Raw genomic sequence first — 20,379 nt, forward strand, 5'->3', positions numbered from 1 at the left:
ATCATAGTTCCAAATATACAGACCCCACCACATGATAGTTCCAAATATACAGACCCCACCACATCATAGTTCCAAATATACAGACCCCACCACATCATGGTTCCAAATATACAGACCCCACCACATCATGGTTCCAAATATACAGACCCCACCACATCATGGTTCCAAATATACAGACCCCACCACATCATAGTTCCAAATATACAGACCCCACCACATCATAGTTCCAGATATACAGACCCCCACCACATCATAGTTCCAAATATACAGACCCCACCACATCATAGTTCCAAATATACAGACCCCTCCACATCATAGTTCCAAATATACAGACCCCACCACATCATAGTTCCAAATATACAGACCCCACCACATCATAGTTCCAAATATACAGACCCCCACCACATCATGGTTCCAAATATACAGACCCCACCACATGATAGTTCCAAATATACAGACCCCACCACATCATAGTTCCAAATATACAGACCCCACCACATGATAGTTCCAAATATACAGACCCCACCACATCATAGTTCCAAATATACAGACCCCACCACATCATAGTTCCAAATATACAGACCCCACCACATGATAGTTCCAAATATACAGACCCCACCACATCATAGTTCCAAATATACACACCCTTGGAAGACATTGGAGCACATTTACTAAGGGTCCGCAGGGCGCATTTTCACCGGCTTTCCCAACTACTTCCGATTTGGGCCGCCTTTAAGTGGGGTAATCAGCGCACGCGATCGTATTTTGTAGCAATCGCGCCAACTTGCATGCGACACAAATCGGGGGCGTGGTCGACGGACAACCCGACTGATTCTGACTGAGCGCGGGATTTACAATTCAAATTGTGTTGCAAGACAATGCACTCACATGCACCGGGAAGAAGAAGGTGAACTGTGGTGGACCTCAGCGGGGAAGCGACACATGCAGTAAAATGGACGCATGATCTTGAAGAATCGCGCCGGACTTCATCCTCGTCGGAGAACGCACCTGGGGGAATGGGTATTTTATAGGAAAACCTCTAAACAAGGACAAGGATCTCTCTGTATTGTGAAGAAAGCAGTGGCCATACCCTTCCTCAACGTTTCTTGAAATGTTAAAGGACATCTACCACCAGGATGGAGGATTGTAAAGCACATATCCAAACTGACATACTGCTGTGTGCCCCCTCTGGCAGGATCTGTTTTTTTAACTTCTAATGTCCTGGTTTTTAAGTAAAAAATGCTTTTAAAATTATGCAAATTAACCCGAGGGGCTCCAGGCTCCATAGGTGTTAAAGGAACCCCTCAGGCTCATTTACATAATTATTAAAACCTTTTTTTTTTCTTAAAAACCAGGTCATAAGAAGCTAAAAGAAAACAGATCCTGCCAGAGGGGGGCACACACCAGTATGTAAGTGTGCCTGGTTTACAATCCTCCATCCTGGTGGTAGATTTGATTTTATTTGGTTTGTAAATTTGCTGCTATTAGCAAATACTCACAAACTGCAATTTATTCTAGAAGTCCCGGCAGTCTTTTATGGTCTTTCACGGCACTCTAGGTTCATGGAGAGAGTTTGCCGGATAAATATGCAGTGTAGTATGTCCATTTAGACATCTCTACTTTAATTTCATCAGAAGATAATCTTTTCATCCCTAGCCAACAAATCAGTGAACTGTAAATGCACCTTATATATCCCTTACATCTCAATTATCTCAGAATGATCCAGGAAAAGCGTAGCATTTTATTATAAGAATGTGCAATAGGAGACATGGGAGCTTCTAACCCTGAATAGGATGGCAGAAGCGGGAAATAACCGAAAAGTAATGTTTGAAAAGCTGTAAATGATGCACATAGCAGAGCCTGGAATATGGGGGCTGTACACACGTGGAGTTTCTATGGAGTGGTTAAATGTCTGATGCTTGATGATAAATCTTGCCAAGAGTAGGATAGGAACGGATCCCGGATGTAGCACACGGCCGGTGGAGAAGGGAGGGGGAGTGAGCGCTCCTCACCCCTTCCCTCTTCATTAAAAGCTGAGTGGCCGCACCACAATGCGGAAACATATAGGACATGTCGGCTCAATCCAGGTGCCATAGATCTCTATGGGCGCCGTGATCTGGCAGCCGTGTTGGTTGTGTGACTGGAGCTTTAGAATTCATAGTCTCATTTTGCACCTACCATTTAGCAGAAGTCAAAGACACTGGGCAGAGGAACAGTGACAAGGACGAGAGTCCAAGCATCATATTGATACATATTATACAAGGAGTCCCTACTTCTCCCTCCATATTTTATATGCAGTCCATGCTTGGTCCATGAAATCTGTCCAGGACAGTCACAGTTTTTCACAGACTGAACAAGGGTTCGTCGTGTAAGCCCCTTAGTTGACTAAATTGATGCCATAAAAATAAGCCCAAATTTTGGTGCATAACTAAGCCGAAGCCCAAGCCCAAGTTTTCCAAGACCTAAACTTGCCTAAATTTCCTAGTAAATGTGGTACCAGGCCTTTTCTGCATTTATTTTGTGTAAATTACTTCAGCTAATCAACTAATATGTGTCCCAATCTGCCTCTTATACCACTGCCCGTGTATGAACCCATAGAGCAGAAATATCAGCTCATTTATTACAAAACCCAATCACAACAAAGCTTTCATTTTTCCAGTGCAGTTTTCGAACAGAGAGCTGTACTGTGATTGGTTGCGATGGAAACAAGTCAAGATTTCCTGTTGTTGTTTGGATAATGGAGGCCCAATACTTCAAAGCGAAAGGGGGATAATGAAACTGATTTTGTTGCCCATAGCAACTTATCACAACATAGCTTTCATTTTTAGGTCCTGAAAAATGAAAGTGGTACTGTGATTGGCTGTTGTGGGCAACAATTAAAAAGGTTAATTTTATAAATCTGTCTCTGCATGGTATCGCTCTGGGTCGCAGGCATCCATAATATCACATCCATTTAAATACAAAAATAATGAAATTTGCTTGATCTTAAAGGACACCTACCACCAGGATGAAGGATTGTAAACCAAGCACACTGACATACTGGTGGGGGCCCCCTCTGGCAGAACCTGCTCTTCTTCTAGCTTCTTATGTCCGTTTTTTTACAAAAAAAAGTTTTCCAAAATTATGCAAATGAGCCCCTCAGGCTAGCCAACCTTGGGGAACAGCTACTCCATGTGACCTTTTCAAATATATAAAAACACCCATCACTTGGCTTAGCGACGCCCCCTGCTCCTCTACAGCCAATCCCGAGTGTGGGGAGTTATTTATATATTTGAAAAGGTCACATGTTTCCCAAGGGTGGGGGGAACTGCTCCTTTCCAGCCCCTCCCAATTGGCAACTGCCTAGTCACACAGCAGATGATAATGAAAGGTACAATATAACATATCTTTTTTTTCTGTAAAACCAATTTTTTATACAAAAACACTTTGGCAGTGTATGTACTATGCTCTGTGGGGACTGGGGGAGTGCTAAAAATGGGTCTCCTGGTGACAGGTTCCCTTTAAGGAGCCATTGTCTCCCTTGCACTTTGTTGTCTTATTCCTTGGATGGGTGTAAATACTGCACCTCTGAGCCTCTAAAAAGACACAATTGGAAGTATAAAGAACTCTAATAATTGAAAATAAAAAATTCTAAATAAACGCATTTACCTGATGCTATATATTTTTATTATTTACAACAAAACCCCCAATTTTTTTTAGATTTTCAATTATCAAGAAAAATCTGGTGCTTTTGTATTCAGTAAATGATCCCAGTGGAAACATCAACTTCATCTCATTCCACTTAGAATGTACAAGTTTGTGTAGGAAAACAAAAGGAAAAAAATAACAGATTGGGGTCAGTGAATGCGTCCACCTAGATACATGGAGGTAAGAAGAATGCCGGGTCCTGACCTGGGAGGATCTCCAGGCTTAGCACAGGTTTACTTAACTGTCCTAAAATGCTGATAAAGAGCGACCCTGTGTCACATTGTCAGGGACCAAGTGATAGGAGACATGTGCACTTCTCATTGACCTCCCCCTATAACGTATGCAGAATAGCTTAGTCCTGCGGAAGGGACATTACTACCAGTGACCTCAATTAAAACTGAATGAAGCTGCTCCAATAAATTATGTAGAAGGGGCAGCTGAGCCATTCAAGAAAAGATATCATTTTAAGGAAAAATAATGAAAGATGCACTTAACAAATTTAACTTTAACCCCTAACGGTGTCTGCACATGTTACGTATTATAAGCAGATTTGCTGCATGCCATAATACAGTGGAATTATACTGTATACTTATAAAGTGTCTGTACCTGTTTTGTGTCGCGGCTGCTCTGTGTCCAAAAAGACAGAAAAATGAGAAAAAAAAGTGAACCCGACCCTGAAGGGGTCCAATCATCACTATTCAAATAGATGGGATTAGAGTATTTTTCCCATTCTAATAGCAAAATGAGAGGCCGAAGAAATTTATTACCCACTGTAGCAATAACATGTTCATGTCAATCTGTGGAATAGCCTGCCTCAGGCGCTGGTCACAGCAGGGACAGCAGAGAGCTTCAAGAAGGGTCTAGATGCCTTTTTACACCTAAATAACATTGATGGTTATGTTATATAGAACTGTTTCCGATAAATCCCTTCCTTATCCAATCCCTTCCCTTCCTTGGTTGAACTTGATGGACATGTGTCTTTTTTCAACCGTATAAACTATGATACTATGATACCTATTGCCAGTAATGCCTCTATATGGTCAATGGCAACGCATCATAAATATATACCTGGTATTTTCCTCTTATTTCTTTACCCAGAGGTAATTTACCCATTGGGTCCCAGGGGATACAGCAGACATTGTTGTACAACTGATCCCACCGTTTCCATATTGTCTTTTGTTACCTCATAGCAGGAACTTTATTCTTCATGATGTCCATATTTCCTATGTTGTTAGAAAAGGTGATAGAATTAGGTCATCACAAACTTCTCCTGGACGCTTATATTACAGGCTGCCACCTAGCACCCTAGCATTGCCTCCATACCAAAAAGCAGAAAGATAACATAGTCTAATGATTTGGCTGGGAATGGTTAACTAATATATGGAATTGGAGCTTCCTCACTGCCCAACAGATACAACTCTATCACACTAAGGACCCCCATACTGCAAAATACTTATAAATAATAGTCATTTTCTGTAAAGAAAAGTTATTATTTTTGTCACGGATTTGTGTCCATGTTCTGGCTACCCACTACAAACATCATCCAACGCAATGAAAATTTCCTTTTTTTTTTGGTTTTTATTTTTGGAACGCTAAGTACATTTTTGCAAAACCAGTGTAAACCAAAAAAAGAGTCAATAAATTAATAAAACAACACATGTCATAAAGAAAGCGGAAAGGTCCCACTTTGTATTAAGACTGCAGGTAACACAATATGATAGGTCCAAGAAGCCAAGTCAGATGTGGAGACTGATAAGCATGTGTGGCCGCTGTGTTCTCTGCTTCTCCATTCTTCTTGTGTGATATGATCCAGTAAAACGTATCTTATATTTACTAAGAGGTGTGAGGCGTAGGTGTACCTGGCTGGCTGCCAGGCTTCCACTGAATAGCTCCCAGGTTACATATGATAATTGCAAGCTTTGTCGTCAAGCAACTTGCCAAAAACTGGCAGATAAGTATCATATAGCACCAATACATACACATAGCCAACAACAGAAGAATTTCTTTTTTTTTGCTGTACACAAGTTCCATAAACATTTCAATTATTGCAAAAAGGTCACAAGCCTTAAAATGCATTAATACTAATGCTGTAATTATAACTTTTTTATACATAAAATGTCAAAATTCAATCTCCAAGACATTTCGGGTACATGTTAAACGGAGGGAGAGGAAGGAACATTCAGTATCGGTGAAGTATGTAGATTGAAGCCCATGAATGTACCCGGCATCCAGTCCACCCCGACCACTATAAGAAACTGGTGGTCTGTGGAGAACAGAACTCTAATGATATACAGTATTCATGGCTTACAAAAACATCTGTCAAAGGGATTTTCCAAGAATCCTAGTGCAGGCGTGACAAAAGCAAAGTGTACGTAACCTGCTCCAGATTTCAGTATTGTGGAGGACTTTGGTATCTCTGACACAACCAGAACTTCTGGGGGTTATGGGACTCGCTTTACTCATTCAACAGTGCATCGGTAACATCTCAAGTGTCCCTGGACCCCTACACTTAGGGTTGGTCTGGAGGTGTTGAGGACCCAGAATTAGCAAAGCTAGAACTAGGAGCTGGAGTAAGTAAACCGTTTTTATTGGCCAAACAATGTTTTTTCCAGATTTAGGTTTCATATATCTTCGGTGGAACTTGAGATTTGTGACATTTATTGTGTATTTAACCAAACATTTTACCTATTACAAACTGATATCATTAATCTAAGATGGTGAGCGCCACCTCACATCTGTTAAAGGAAAGAACACTAAGACAGGATTCAATTCTGAGGTAAGGTTATGGAATCCATGTGGCCTAGCTGGTAGAGACAGAAGGATTGGGCAGGTTGTAATTCAACTGTCCTTTCTTATAGTCTTCCAGAGATAGCTGCTGTCTGAAGATTATTCAAGCAGCCTTCTATATTTATAACACATTCACTTTTGGCATGTGTAAGAGGGAGTCAATCCTAGGTCAACCGATTGTGGTGGGACTGGCCAACCATGTGATGGTTATGAGGTAGCTGGCCATAAGTAAGGAGGATCAGACAAGTAGCTTTTCGACTGCAAGATCAAAAGATTGGACACATCCAACATGCTTGATCCTTCTTTCCCTTAAAGGGAACCTACTCCACACCACAAATAGCTCATCCTGCTCGATCTTGAATTAAAAAACTCCTCCCTCCTCAACACCACTCCTTTCATCCACCTCCCTGCAACCTCTCATGGACCAATCAAGCGATTCTCATGTGTGCACGGTCAGCATCTGACCACCGGTGCTTCTCCACTTCAATCGGCACAGGGTTGATAGACAGGGTTGGCCTCACTGTGTAGTAACCCTGCGCTCTATGTGATACATGAACAGGTCTGTGAGAGGATGCAGGAAGGAGGAGGACAGGATCGATGTAGAGGAAGGATTTTTTAAATTCAGAATCGAAGAGGATGAGATGTTTGTGGAGGAGGCGTACTTGCTTTGAGCTAGGATGCCCATGCCCCAGGGAAATGGGACACAAGCAGGCAGGGAGCCAGGTTTGAAAGATATGCTTTAAGATATGCTTGGTATTGACTGTCTGGGCATGGGAAAGCCTAAAAACGCTTTCCCTTTAACATCTGCCACAGGAAACCAATACAGTTGCCCTGATGGAAAGACCTTTGCCTATTCTTCTTCCTACCTCAATTTAGTGATCTTAGAATTGGTGGCCATGTGTCCCAGTGTAGAACCAAAAATCCAACTTAACAAATAAAATGACTGTTATGGTAAAAACGTAACTAAGGAGCTGATTACTATTCCAGTATTTCTCTCTCCGCAGTATTCCCTCGTCCAGAGGGCTGACCTCGGCTGCAGGACATCAATACGGTAACTATGGAACACGTGGTATGGAATTGTGGTAAAAAACAAAAACATGTCGGGGTAGGACACAGCAAATGAATGACATTCTACCAAGCTGCGCCCTAGCGAAAAGTACACATATTAACCTCTTAGCTCCCAGACAGACCTGCAATGCATAGTTTAATTGAAATCTCATGCAGGGCCTGCTGGTGGAAAATAAAAAATAAAAGTTAAGAAATTTATTGGCAAAGGCCACAGAAATGGATTTCCCAGTTTTTGGCTGCTGCGGCCAAACTTATTGAAATATTTGTTAACAGTAGAAGTATTGTCCACAGCTCATTATTTCTGCCACCAGTCACTGAGGTCTTTTGTTATTCTATCCCGCTTCTCTGTTTTGTTGTGTCATAGGATCGGACAACTTGAGACTGGGAAACAACGCCGTGTTCTTCTTGAGAAAATGCAAAGCCATCTGAAAAGAATAAACGAAGAAGTGAGAAAGGATGGAAGACGACTTTAAGAACGGCACATTGTAAGAAAAGGGTTCAGCATATTATAGGACCTAGGAGGAAGAAGACAGAGAGTGGCTTTTCCAAGCACTAACATACTATATATGTACTCTACAGGTAACACAACGGGCCAACATCTCACGCCATAACCCTAAAGATGTGTGTGACATATGGGAGAAATCTACTGTGTATGGATCCAGCAGATCCTAGGCTGAGGTCAGCTGTTATGGGTATGAAAAAGACAAGTGTCTTCATGGAGCATATCATCTCTCCAGCACTGATATAATGGTCATCCCAAAACTGAGTGGTTTTGCTCAAAAAACAACACATTAAACAACACATACACAGGAGCTGCCTGAACTATCCAGATAGAACTAATCAACCTGAGCTGGATGACTCATACACAGCAGCTGGGGGATGGTGCAGCTATTGATTACTTCTGCCTGTCAGGGACAACACAGTGATGATATATTCTCGGCTTATCCTGGGCAGGACAAGGCTGGGGCAGTGCATAATTAGGGTAAGAGGAAATTGCACGGGCAGTTACAGGAGTGATAGAGCCTCATTATCATAACTTTATAATAGTTTTTTCAGCAAAACACCTCAGTTCAGGTATTAAAAAACATACATTTCTGCATCATTGTAACTACAGTATTTTCAAGGTATGTTTGGTTCATAATGCATAAAAACAAATGGTAGATTTCCTTTAAGACATATTTTACTCTTATTGTTTATTAAGATTATTAAATTGCACAGTTCACAATATTTATTGGAAGGTCCACCAAGGACCTCATGTATGGGGGCAACACTAACTAATTAAGGAAACAAGGGTCACACCAGTTGGATTTCAGAATTTTTTTTTTTATAAGAGACAGATATTTATCTACTTATTTGCCTACTTATCTTCTACCACTAATAAGAAATGGCGGGAGGTCAGAGACGATAACACTGGGCAGCTATCTTATGTATGTGGTAAGTGTATGCCAAGTTGATATTTTTGACATCCTGCTCAACGTGCAACCTACTCTCTATTTTGGAATCCTATGCCTCCCCTATTCCCACCTTAGTCATGCATCAAAAGTCCTGTAAGAAAAACACACATCCTTCAGCTGTTAGTGACTGTCAGACAAGACATGTCCAAGAGTCCTCTTCAGAAACTCTTGAAGTGATCTAAAGAAACCTAAAGATACCACCAACATTTGCCCAGATTCAGCTCAGAATTTAGGGCATGTCACTTCAGACGATGGTGCTGGTTGGTAAAGAGTCTCGGCATCCTCATGGGAATTTGATTGTGCCACAAACTGTATAGATCGAAACACTGCAACAGTGTGAACAGTGTCTTTTATAACTTCTCTGGTTAAGTGGTTGTCTTTGCCAGTGCAGTATGGTAAGTGGATGTCAATCCGTCGACAAGATCCATCGTCAGTCTAATGTGCTTGGAGGTGTCCTAACAGTGCTCCATGATGGATATCTGAGAAACCCTTTGGGCATATGTTTTCCCATGAAATAAAAATTCTAGTGCTGTTCCTCCTTTATTCTTCCTTGAAATGTATGACTGAAGTAACAACTAGGTGTTAGCACTACCTTGCACTGGGACACGTCCTTATAAACTCAGTTGTTGTAGAATGTGCAAGATCCGGACATGTTCTACAGATATGAGTGATGGTCCCCTCCATTGTCAATATATACATATATGTCCAGAAGGAATAACAGAGGAAAGACAAAATGCAGAGCTCCTAGAAATATATATTATTATTATTTCATGGGGATTATTAGCATTTACAAACACAGACATGTCAGAAGAGCGAGCTTAATGTATAGTAATGTCCCATGGCTCTATATTCCCAGGTAATTTGTGTTTCTTTAAGGCTAAATGCTCATTGATTCGTCTTTATCTAGTATTACCTTTGCAAAATAGGAAGCAGAATGCATTAATTCACTATCGAGCACAAGAAAACAGGCATTGCCTTGCTAACAAAGCTTACCTTTAGCCCGGGGTCAGATAGAGATCGCAATGCAAATTCAAGTCTCCGAGCTAAAAGCTTCCTCTCATATCGTCTCCACCTGATGCGCACTTTAATTAAAACCCAATCCCCACCTGCCTACAGGAAGCAGCCGGCCGTATTATTTATGCTCACATACTTACATGATACACCTTGCTGGACGGAATTAGCACGAAACAAGCTCGGAGGGGTTTTTCTGCCAAGTCTCTTCAACAAGTGGTCACGTTCGTTCAAGCTGCAATGAGATCAAATAAACATTACTTTCAATGCATGTAAACCCCAGCCGGAAACAGCTGCTGCTTCACGTCTGCTGTGGTCTCTTCTTACCAGACGACAAGCTTTTTGGCAAACAAGAAGGGGCACTTTTCTTACCACTGATGTAGAAAGTTAATACTACAACTAAGGGGGAACCTTCTGCATCAGTGTCTCCTGTGAAACTGAGTTGTATTTATTAAGTTGTCCAAAAAGTTATACAACAAAATACACAAACACATCACATAACAAGTATATAGTCAGGGGCCTTAGGGTACGTGGTTGGGTATGTCTGTTAAAGGGGTCGACACAGAAAACATGACAGTAGATCATAAAGGGAAAGTTGAGAGTGGGAGTCTGACCAATGGGACCCTCAAATATCATGGGAACAGGGGTCCTGTTCCCACTTATTGATAGAGAGGTTGAAATATCCCCTGCCACTCCATGCTATGTCCATGGGAATGCTGGAAATGGCCAAACAACTATTAGCTATCTCCATCAGTTCATCATCCTCAATTCATCCCATTGATATTGAAGTGAGCATCAGGTGGCATACTTAACCTGCTACTTAATCAATTATGGAAATCAGGGTTCCCAAAATGTCAGACCCACTATTCTTCTTTATCCTGTAGGTAGAGGATAGTTAATCTTGGGACTACCCCTTTAATAAAAAAAAGGGATAAATACAGGACTAGTACAGATGAAGCAGTACAACTGGATCCCACCCTGCTCCGTTGGCTCTGCTCTGGTCCTCTATGGTTTACCAGGCTGGATTGATGGTGTAACATTCAAAAAACAACAATCTGTAACTACTGGAAACAGAATTTAGATATCTTGGGCACTGTCGTAGAGAATAAATGAAGTGGTAGAAGAGGGGCTCAACCTGAAGCTTTATTTACTAGGTGAAATAGTTTTCCCATTTTCTTGATCAGAATGTAAATGGGGGATAACAATTAAACATAGTAGAAACCCTAAGTGCTGACCCTAATCCTGACTATAATGGACGACTTGGCCGAAAAATCCTTCCACTATTGGAAAATTAAATGTTTTAGAACATTAAGATCCGGCATGTTGGAAACTTTTCCTTCAATATCCGTCATCACTAGAGTCATAAGGTCCCCCTACACATTAGATTGTCTCCGAGTCCTGAAGAAGTCTGTAGTTTCAGTCATCATTCATATACTTTTCATTTACACTAGTGTTTATTTTCACCTTTTATGATTTTATATCAAATTTTGTTACTCCACAGAGATTTTTATTGAATCAGCTAAATAAATGAAGCTGCCTTGTTATCTAGTTACGAGAAGGATTCTTATCTAGAGGTAATAACGGAGTAATGTATCATCCAAGGCGCCAGGTAGAGCTTTGATGTATAACTGATACTGATACATAGAGAAACTGTCCACTTTGTATGTTTTACATGCTCCAGGCTGTAAATCGGCAGATATCAGATTCTACATAGGAATAATACTCCTCTATATATTCACGAGCTATAGATGACAATCAGCAGACCCTAGGCCGTAGTGACATGTAATGTGTTTCATTTCCTGCTCTTCCTTTGTCTTGAAGACGGCGAGGAGAGATGATCAGGACTCAACGGATTTGCTCAGCATTGGGATATATATTGAAGATAATTATTGTTACATACTGCGGAATTCTCCAAAAGTCCTGCACTTCATGTGATTTTTCGATCATCTATGTAACATTGCACTTTTTGCTAATGAGGGCCGATCTCTCTTATACCCCTGATAACACCAAGTATAACTCCAGTAATAATGTAACGGGTCATCTGCCATCATTGATCTAAATCATAGCCAGGGGCAATTTCTTCAAGGAGACCATTAAAGCAAAGGTCACCTCTGCCCACCTTTATAAATTCTACTTCCCCACCCTTACTATAGCAACTGATTGTAGGTTTTTTGGGATACACACATACATTTAAAAATACAATTTAGCTATGAATTACAATTATGGGGCACCTTATACTTATAACTTTATATTGTGCCCTTCCTCCATCATTCTATGTACTGATAAATAATTTGACCACTAGATATATCCAATACATACTCTTCCTACCTTAAAGGAAACCTACCACTTGAAGTGGCAGGTATAAGATGGAAATACCGAGCACCAGCTGAGGGTGAGCTGGTGCCGGAGCTTATTTTTGTTAGTGTTTTAAACCGCGGTATCGCGGTTTAAAACACTTTTCAAACTGTATAGCCGGCGCAGGGAGGTACGCGCTCGGCGCTTACCATGCGCGTGGCTCTCCTTCACTTCCTATGTAGCCGCGCGCTCGGTCGCGTGCATGGTAAGCGCCGAGCGTGTTTAAAACACTAACAAAAATAAGCTCCGGCACCAGCTCACCCTGAGCTGGTGCTCGGTGTTTTCTTCTGAAACCTGCCACTTCAAGTGGTTGGTTTCCTTTAAGGGCTGTCAAATATCTGCAGGACACAGGACGTCACAGGAAGTCCTGAGTCCTGCTAGTGTTGGGTCACGTGAGGGAACAGAGGGGAAAGAAAGTTTACTGGAGTAGTTACACATTTGGTGACTCTACTTAGGGTATTGTACTTACCCCTGTAAACTTTATTAGTAGTGGCTAACAAAACGGGTCTTGCTGAGATGTGATAGTCAGTACAAAAAATAAGAAATAAAAGCATCGACAGGCACGGCCAGCCTCTCCCCAAGTGCAATGGAAATTTAATCTGCATACATTTAAAAAATGGATTGTGCACTAAAATGACAAAGTGCTTAAAAAAAGAGAACAAAAAAGGAAATTCCTATGAGTAAATAACATCTTGAATTACAAATGTATTTCTTTTCTTCATTTTATATAATTTTCTACGTCTGTCTAATAATGTAGAACATATAATTTGAATATATATATATATATATACACACACACACACACATATATATATATATATATATATATATTCCATAATGCATTTAGTCAGATTTAGTAAAATTGCTAGGGAAGTTTATGACAATAAATCTTGTATGAGCCCTTTCTAGAAACAGTTACTGTCTGATCTCCTGATGGACGCTGGTGATTGGAATTTCAGAGGATGGATGAAAGGCATCATCTACATTGACGGCTGCATAGAAGCAACTGGCAAATACGGGAGAAACGGGATGCAATCAATGATCCCTCTAGTCCCTGCTGAATGGCTGACAGGACTCGCATAGTGGAAGGGCATATGCTACAAGCTATTTACAGGCTAGGTCGGTGTGTTGGGAGGCCATGTAATTGGCCCTCAATGTCAAGCTGATCAATGCTGGTCGAACATCTGTTCATAATAAGATTCCTTCCTGATCATGGTCCCATTTAAAGGTGTGATCAGACAAGAGAACACTCATTAGTCATTGATCACATCGAAATGTAGACAGAAAGATGAGCTTTGTTCCCAGGGGATGGGCTGCCAACAAACAATACAAAGTGAAAGTGAGGATGAACTATCAGGGAATCAATGTCCTATATCACTGATGGGAAAATAATCCCCCCTGTAAAGCCCTTACTCAATATTGATTTATGACAAAGTGTGCCATTGGTGGCTCATGATATCACAAGGGAGAGTCAACGGTGCACAAAAGCTTTATGTCCCATACACATGTGCCTCATACATACGCTCAGTGGCGTAATTACCATATGGGGCCTGTGAAGGATCAGGCCGAATCATAATTTATTAATACCTGGCACCTCCCTCTGTGTCCCTACTGTGGTCCCAGGCATGGCCTGCCCACCTCTGTGTCTGCCCAGGTCCCACCCACACTTCTTTTCTTTTGAGGCTGTGTGTGTATATGCTGTATGATGTCTATATACTGTATAATGTATGTGTGTATATTGTGAATATATACTGTGTTGGAGATTTATTGGTACTGTCTGAGAACAGAATTGTACTAGTTAATCATGGCAACCAATCAGAGCTCGGCTTTATCGGCTTTTTCCAAAAGCAGGTTATAAAGCATTCATCATACACATGAGATGGCTGGCAGCTTCCACCAAAACTAGGACTCTGTGCCAATCCAAACCAGGCTCTAGCTAAGGCTCTTGGGCTGATGGGTGGGAATCCTTTTACTCTTTTCCAGTTGTAAGGATAAGATCAGAAAAGTCAAAAAAGTCAAGGTAAAAAATCTTACATTTTCTAATAGAGAATGGGAAGGGTCAGCCCTCTATTATACGGAGATCACTAGGGGTGATCTTGAGAACTGGAAAACGTCTTGTAATTGTCAATGAGATATCTAGAGTTGTTCAGCTCTAATAATTAGTAGATCTTTTTTTTTTGAAGAAAACCAGATCATGGAAAAAGAAGATAGATAATGGGGGATGGATTGAACAGACTCGGATCAAGGCCCCTGGCTGAGAGTATCTTGGCTTCCTTTATATTCTTCAGTACAACACATATAGTGACAGGAGAAACCTGAGGGCCCCGTTCTTCTATTAGAAGACCTGTTTTCTCTTATGTCAGGTGTCATTCTCAATTTTGGTGGATGATCTGAGGTTTTGTCTTCTGTGGTCTCCCGGGGGCCATGCAACACAGAGCGCTGAAGCTTCCTGCTTGATGTTAAGGGAGTTTGCCCTGTGGCTCTCGTATCCAAAGTCACCTCCACTCCAATTACCCAACAAAAAAGACTAATTAGCACTAATAATATAATTATACAGAACAATTATTACATCGGTTTTGTTGAGTAAGTGTTTAAGTAGACTAAGCTCCTCTAATCTGCTCTGATATTTATTTCTAGAAATTCAGGCCTGGTTGGATGCGTCTCACCAGATGTATATATAAACTTGCACTGTATAGTCATTACTTTAGTCACATGGACCAAGTAGCTTATCATATTTGGACACTACTTGTCATCTTTCTATCTTGTCAATTTCTCCATTGCCAAACTTTGGAAGTGCCTACATTTCTAAGTTTTGGTTAAAGGGAACCTGTCACCAGGAGACCCATTTTTAGTACTCTCCAAGTCCCCACAGAGCATAGTACATACACTGCCACATAGTTTTTGTATAAAAAGAAAAGATATGTTATATAGTACCTTTCAATGCCATGTGTTCTGTGCCTAGGCACTTGTCCCCTGGGAGTGGCAATGGAGGAGCAGCCCCCACCCCCACCCTTGGGAAACAGCTCCTCCATGTGTCCTTTTCAAATTTATGAATAACCTAGCAGGGAGAATCACTAAGCTAAGTGATGTACGTTTTCATATATTTCAAAAGGACACATGGAGGAGTGGTTTCCCAAGGTCGGGGGAAACTGCTCCTCTATAGCCCCTTCCAGGGGACAAGTGCATAGTCACAGAGCACATGGCATTGAAAGGTTCTATATAACGTATATTTTTTTGCTATAAAACCTATTTTTTATACAAAAAAATAGGTTTTACACTATGTGGCAGTGTACTATGCTCAGTGGAGTCTGGGGGATTGCTAAAAGTGGGTCTTCTGGTGACAGGTTCCCTTTAAGCATTTTATTTCTATTTGATAGTCCATAATTATTAGTATTTGGCAAATCTGTTGATTGAATATCTGGTGAAGCTACTAGGCTTGGAGGACCTGACTGGTGATCCAATGTCTATAGGGGTGTGCTGACTCAAACATCTGAAACAAAGGATTGAAGGTGCTAGATTTCAAGACTCTACATTGGTGAGTCAAGATGAATAGATATTGGCCAAACACAGTAACTACACATCATTAATGAAAGTAGTTTGATAAGGAAAGTAGACATCAATGAGTCTTAATGGCTCCAAAAATCAACATGACCTAAGTCCATTAATTAGTTTAGAAAAACGATTTGTGTCGACCAGGTTGGTCTTAGATCTGACAAAGCTGAGGCCTCATGCACACAGAAATGTCATAATCATCAATGCTGATTCAGTAGGAGAACATTAATGTGTACAAGTTGGCCAATGCTATATTTCCATAAACATGCATAAAGACAATTTTAGGTAAAGCGTGGTCCACAGATGCATTGAGATATATAGAATACAATCCTGGACATGTCTGTGCTAACTGAATGACAACTATAAGAATGACGCACAATGTTTTACATTATTCTTTGTTGTTAGCCCCTATGACACACACATAAACAGTAGATACATAAGCCGCATGCACGTGTCCTACTGAACCATTGTCAGAACCAGTGTGGGCACCGAGGCGGCTTTTAGCTGTCTGGAGAAAACAAGACATATTGATTGATGTGTAACATTACAGTCTTATCTAAACACAGATAATCCGGAGCACTTGTTTATATCTCCTAGTAATGAGGGAGCGGCCATTACCAGAGTATAACCACCGGAGAGTTATATAGGGAGCCAAATGTGATGTAAATAACTGCGGGGATCACAGTACATTCACACACATCATCGTCCATAGCTAGAGGGGAACAACTGTCTATAATATTGACTGCCGCCTGCCGCTTGTGTACACTGCCCATCGCTTATTAGGCACTGAGGATGAGCAGTCAATACATACAAGTCTCAATGTCTCTTATGTAGACAAGTCTTTACAGTATGTGTGACACATTATCCTATTATTCTTGTTTTTTAATGATAAGGCATAGGAAAATATACTATGTATTTTTCTTTAGAAAAGTCACTATATTTTCCCAAAATTAAACAATTTTATTACTGTTGGGGAATATGTGCATCATTGTCGGGTTCTTCAGCGAATGTACCCCTCTATTATACAGTGCAGACAGCTGCTAAAAAGAACAAATCCCAAAAGTTTGCCACATATACTCGAGTATAAGATGAGTTTTTCAGCACAAAAAATCCATTTGGCTTATACTCGGATATATAGAAAAAAAAATAAACGTAGCACTCACCCTTCGGCGCAGTACCTCGGCATCCTCTTCTCCCTGCAGCACCTCTTCGGGTTCCCGGCCAGGCTGGACATTATATCAATTTGGGTACTCTGCTGGATATTTTATTAATTGGAGGGTCAGCTGAGGAGTAGTGGCTGCATCTCCCACCCTAGGCTTATACTCAAGTCAATACTTTTCCCAGTTTTTTTTAGGTAAAATTAGGTATCTCAACTTATACTCGGGTTGGCTAATAATCGAGTACATACGGTATATATTATACATACCGCCCAACCTCTGGATTGAAGAAAGAGGGACAAAAAGAGTGGCCTGTGTAGCGCGCTACAATTTATTTTGCAAAATAAACCACGCCCATTGCCCAGCAGTCTATCCCTCCCCCCAGTATATCCACACTATAAAACCTAGAATAATGGCTTTTACACAGTATATTCTCACCCTGTACAATTGTCCCAATCCCCCTCCCCTCCAGTCCCTTTCTCTGCTCCACATCTTATTATGAACCAGTCTCTGCTCCCTCTCCCCTTTTATCTGCTCCACTTCCTTATTATGCCCCCCCCCCCCCCGCTCTCCTTTCTTATTCTGCCACTTATCTGCTGCTATTCTTATTGTGCCCCCCTCTGCTACTCTTCCTTATTGTTTACCCCTCTCTGATAACCTTCCTTATTATGCCCCTTATCTGCTCCCCCTCTTATTATGCCCCTTATCTGCTCCCCTTCTTATTGTGCCCATCCTTTGCTCCCCTTTTTATTGTGCCCCCTCTCTGCTCCCCCTCTTATTATGTCCCTTATCTGCTCCTCTTATTATTATTCGATCCTTTAAATATTGTGGCCCTTGTCTTCTATGCTTACTTATGTTGTGGCCTTTTTTCCCTCTGGGTTATTAAACAAAAAAAAAACTTTACTCACCTTTCTATCATTCCCCCGGAGTCCTGTTTCCTTCTGTTCCCAAGGCTACAAAGTTGACAAGACGGAGGGGGCAGGGCCAGTCAATGGCAGTTCCTCCCCTTGGTTGCCCCTCCTCCTTGTCATCTTGGAGCTCCAGGGAGAGCAGGAGGAAGGTCTGCGGGGGAACGATTGGAAGTTGAGTTTTTTTTTTAAACAGAGAGGAGGCTGCAGATGCTGGTCCTGCCTCCTGGCACACAAAAACAGGACTGTCCTCCCTAATTCGGGATTGTTGGGAGCTATGATTATATGAATAAGTGGCTCTTGTAGTTAACTTTAACATTGTAATACTGAGAAGACGAAGGTAAAAGTAGTAAAGGATTTACACAGACTCTACAACATGAAAGCAATGATAGCAGTGTGTTGTGTAATCATGTCAGAAGCAGCAGGACAGTCAGCTAGTAAAGGATTTACAAGGGCTTTGCAACAGAAAAGCAGTTAGAGCAGTCAGTCTGCAGTAAGTGGGGGTCATTTACTAAGGGCCCGATTCGCGTTTTTCGACGTGTTACCCGAATATTTCCGATTTGCGCCGATTTCCCCTGAATTGCCCCAGGATTTTGGCGCACGCAATCGGATTGTGGCGCTTCAGCGCTGGCATGCACGCGACGGAAATTGGGGGGTGTGGCCGAACGAAAACCCAACGGATTCGGAAAAACCGCCGCATTTTTTAAAAAAAAAGTTTCGCGGAGCTTGCACTTCACTTCACTCAGCCCGGCGTATACCAGTGCGTTCCGGGGAACTTCACCTGGTAGAGGAACTGCCTTAATAAATCCCGTCCGGACCTGAATCCAGCGCAGAGAACGCGCCGCTGGATCGCGAATGGACCGGGTAAGTAAATCTGCCCCAGTGTGTTGTATAAGCAGCAGGACATCCAGAGAGGATTTACACAGGCGCTACAAAATGATAGCAGTGAGAGAAGTGTGTTGTATAGTCATGTCAGCAGCAGCAGGACAGTGAGCTAAGTAGAGGATTTATACAGACTCTGCAACGGGAAAGGATTGTGAGAAGTGTGTGTAGTGAGTAAGTGTAGTATAATCCTGTCAGTTGCAGAAGGACAGCCAGTGAGGTAGAGGATTTACACAGGCTGTACAACAGGATAGGGTAGGTAATTCTTTTTTTCAATAAAGCCCATTTAGGATGTTTTAATGCATTTAATGAACGATGACATAAACTTAGTACAATACTGTATAGTTCAAAGTCGGAGAACCAGCAATGCAATGTAACGAGGGACAAAAAGGTCAAAATTGGAAGTACCAGAGACTAGAAGTGACTAGTTATACCCCTGTGTATTATAAATGTGTAGCATTATTTCTCTCTGGTACATTAGCCACATACTAGTCTCACATATAATACCGCCACTCAACTGCTGACACATGTACATCCTGTATGTGTATACAAACAAAACAGGCAAAGTGATTGGCTCCATTCACCTAGTTGGCGGCACATAGTAGCTGCTCCTCAGGTATGCCGGGCAGCGTCCTCACACAATACTCTCACAGCCCCGGGAGAGGGAGGCCCCGGTCATTAGATTTCCTGCTTTCTGTTTGGAACAAGTTCTCCATTACTTTTCTCTCTCTATGGATTCAAGAGGCCCATTGAGTAATTGGGCCAATAATACGAGCTGGCTGGTCAATGCTGGGGTCATGGCTATTGAAATGACTAGATATGCATCTGTATTCATTGGAGGAGCAGAAAGGAAGAGGAGATAAGTAACATACCTCAGTACAAGGGTGAAACTAGCCATGCAGTCCCTCTTAATCAGCCGTGCCCAGGCTTTAAAGTTCAGCTGAAAACCACTTAAGTGAAAGGGAATCTCACAAGTAATTGTGTCCCTTGTTAAAAGGGACAAGAAGAGAGAACAGAAGGAGTGGTCCTAGCTCTTTAATCCAGGCCTCACATGAGCCGCCCATCAAAGCTACAGAAAGGAACAAACGGCCATCTTTTCTATAACGCAAAGACACATTAACATACTTTCCTGTTTGTAGTTCTGCCCTGGAGCTAATTTAATTGCATGGGACACCGAGGCGGCTTTGAGTTGCTTGATCAACAACATTTAGGAGATTTTTCTACAAAAATGACAATTTTTTTAAAACTTTTTTACTACCAATATACTTCCTGAAATGTATCCCCATTTTCATTCTTTTATTATTTCTATTGAAAAAAATCTTAACTCCAAGTTACTCTTTTAAAACCATTATCAATGGGAACCTATACATTTATTATATACTTAGTGATACACATGACATGAAAGTGATGATTATTTGGGAATTCGATACTTGGGCTGCTAAATGAGTTAGAGCCCCACCGAAGAGAACATAAAGCAGCACTTCTCCTGTGAGCAATGCTGAGCAGATTATACATAGG

The 20,379-nt window shown here is 41.4% G+C and overlaps 1 protein-coding gene across 5 annotated transcripts in view; it reads right to left on the reverse strand.

Moving 5' to 3' along the window:
• Positions 1-5,282: 5,282 nt before the first annotated feature.
• The window catches only part of ATP8A2 (ATPase phospholipid transporting 8A2), a 493,942-nt gene continuing 478,845 nt past the window's right edge, over positions 5,283-20,379 (reverse strand). For all 5 annotated transcript variants that reach the window (XM_072134328.1, XM_072134326.1, XM_072134327.1 and 2 more), the window contains 2 exons: positions 10,151-10,242; positions 5,283-7,967 (listed from right to left, as the gene is read on the reverse strand). In XM_072134328.1, the coding sequence (XP_071990429.1) occupies positions 7,870-7,967; positions 10,151-10,242 (190 nt within the window). In that variant the 3' untranslated portion in view covers positions 5,283-7,869. The remainder of the gene's footprint in view (positions 7,968-10,150; positions 10,243-20,379) is intronic.

The sequence above is a fragment of the Engystomops pustulosus genome, chromosome 2 (assembly GCF_040894005.1).
Source record: "Engystomops pustulosus chromosome 2, aEngPut4.maternal, whole genome shotgun sequence".
Taxonomy (NCBI): Eukaryota; Metazoa; Chordata; class Amphibia; order Anura; family Leptodactylidae; genus Engystomops; species Engystomops pustulosus.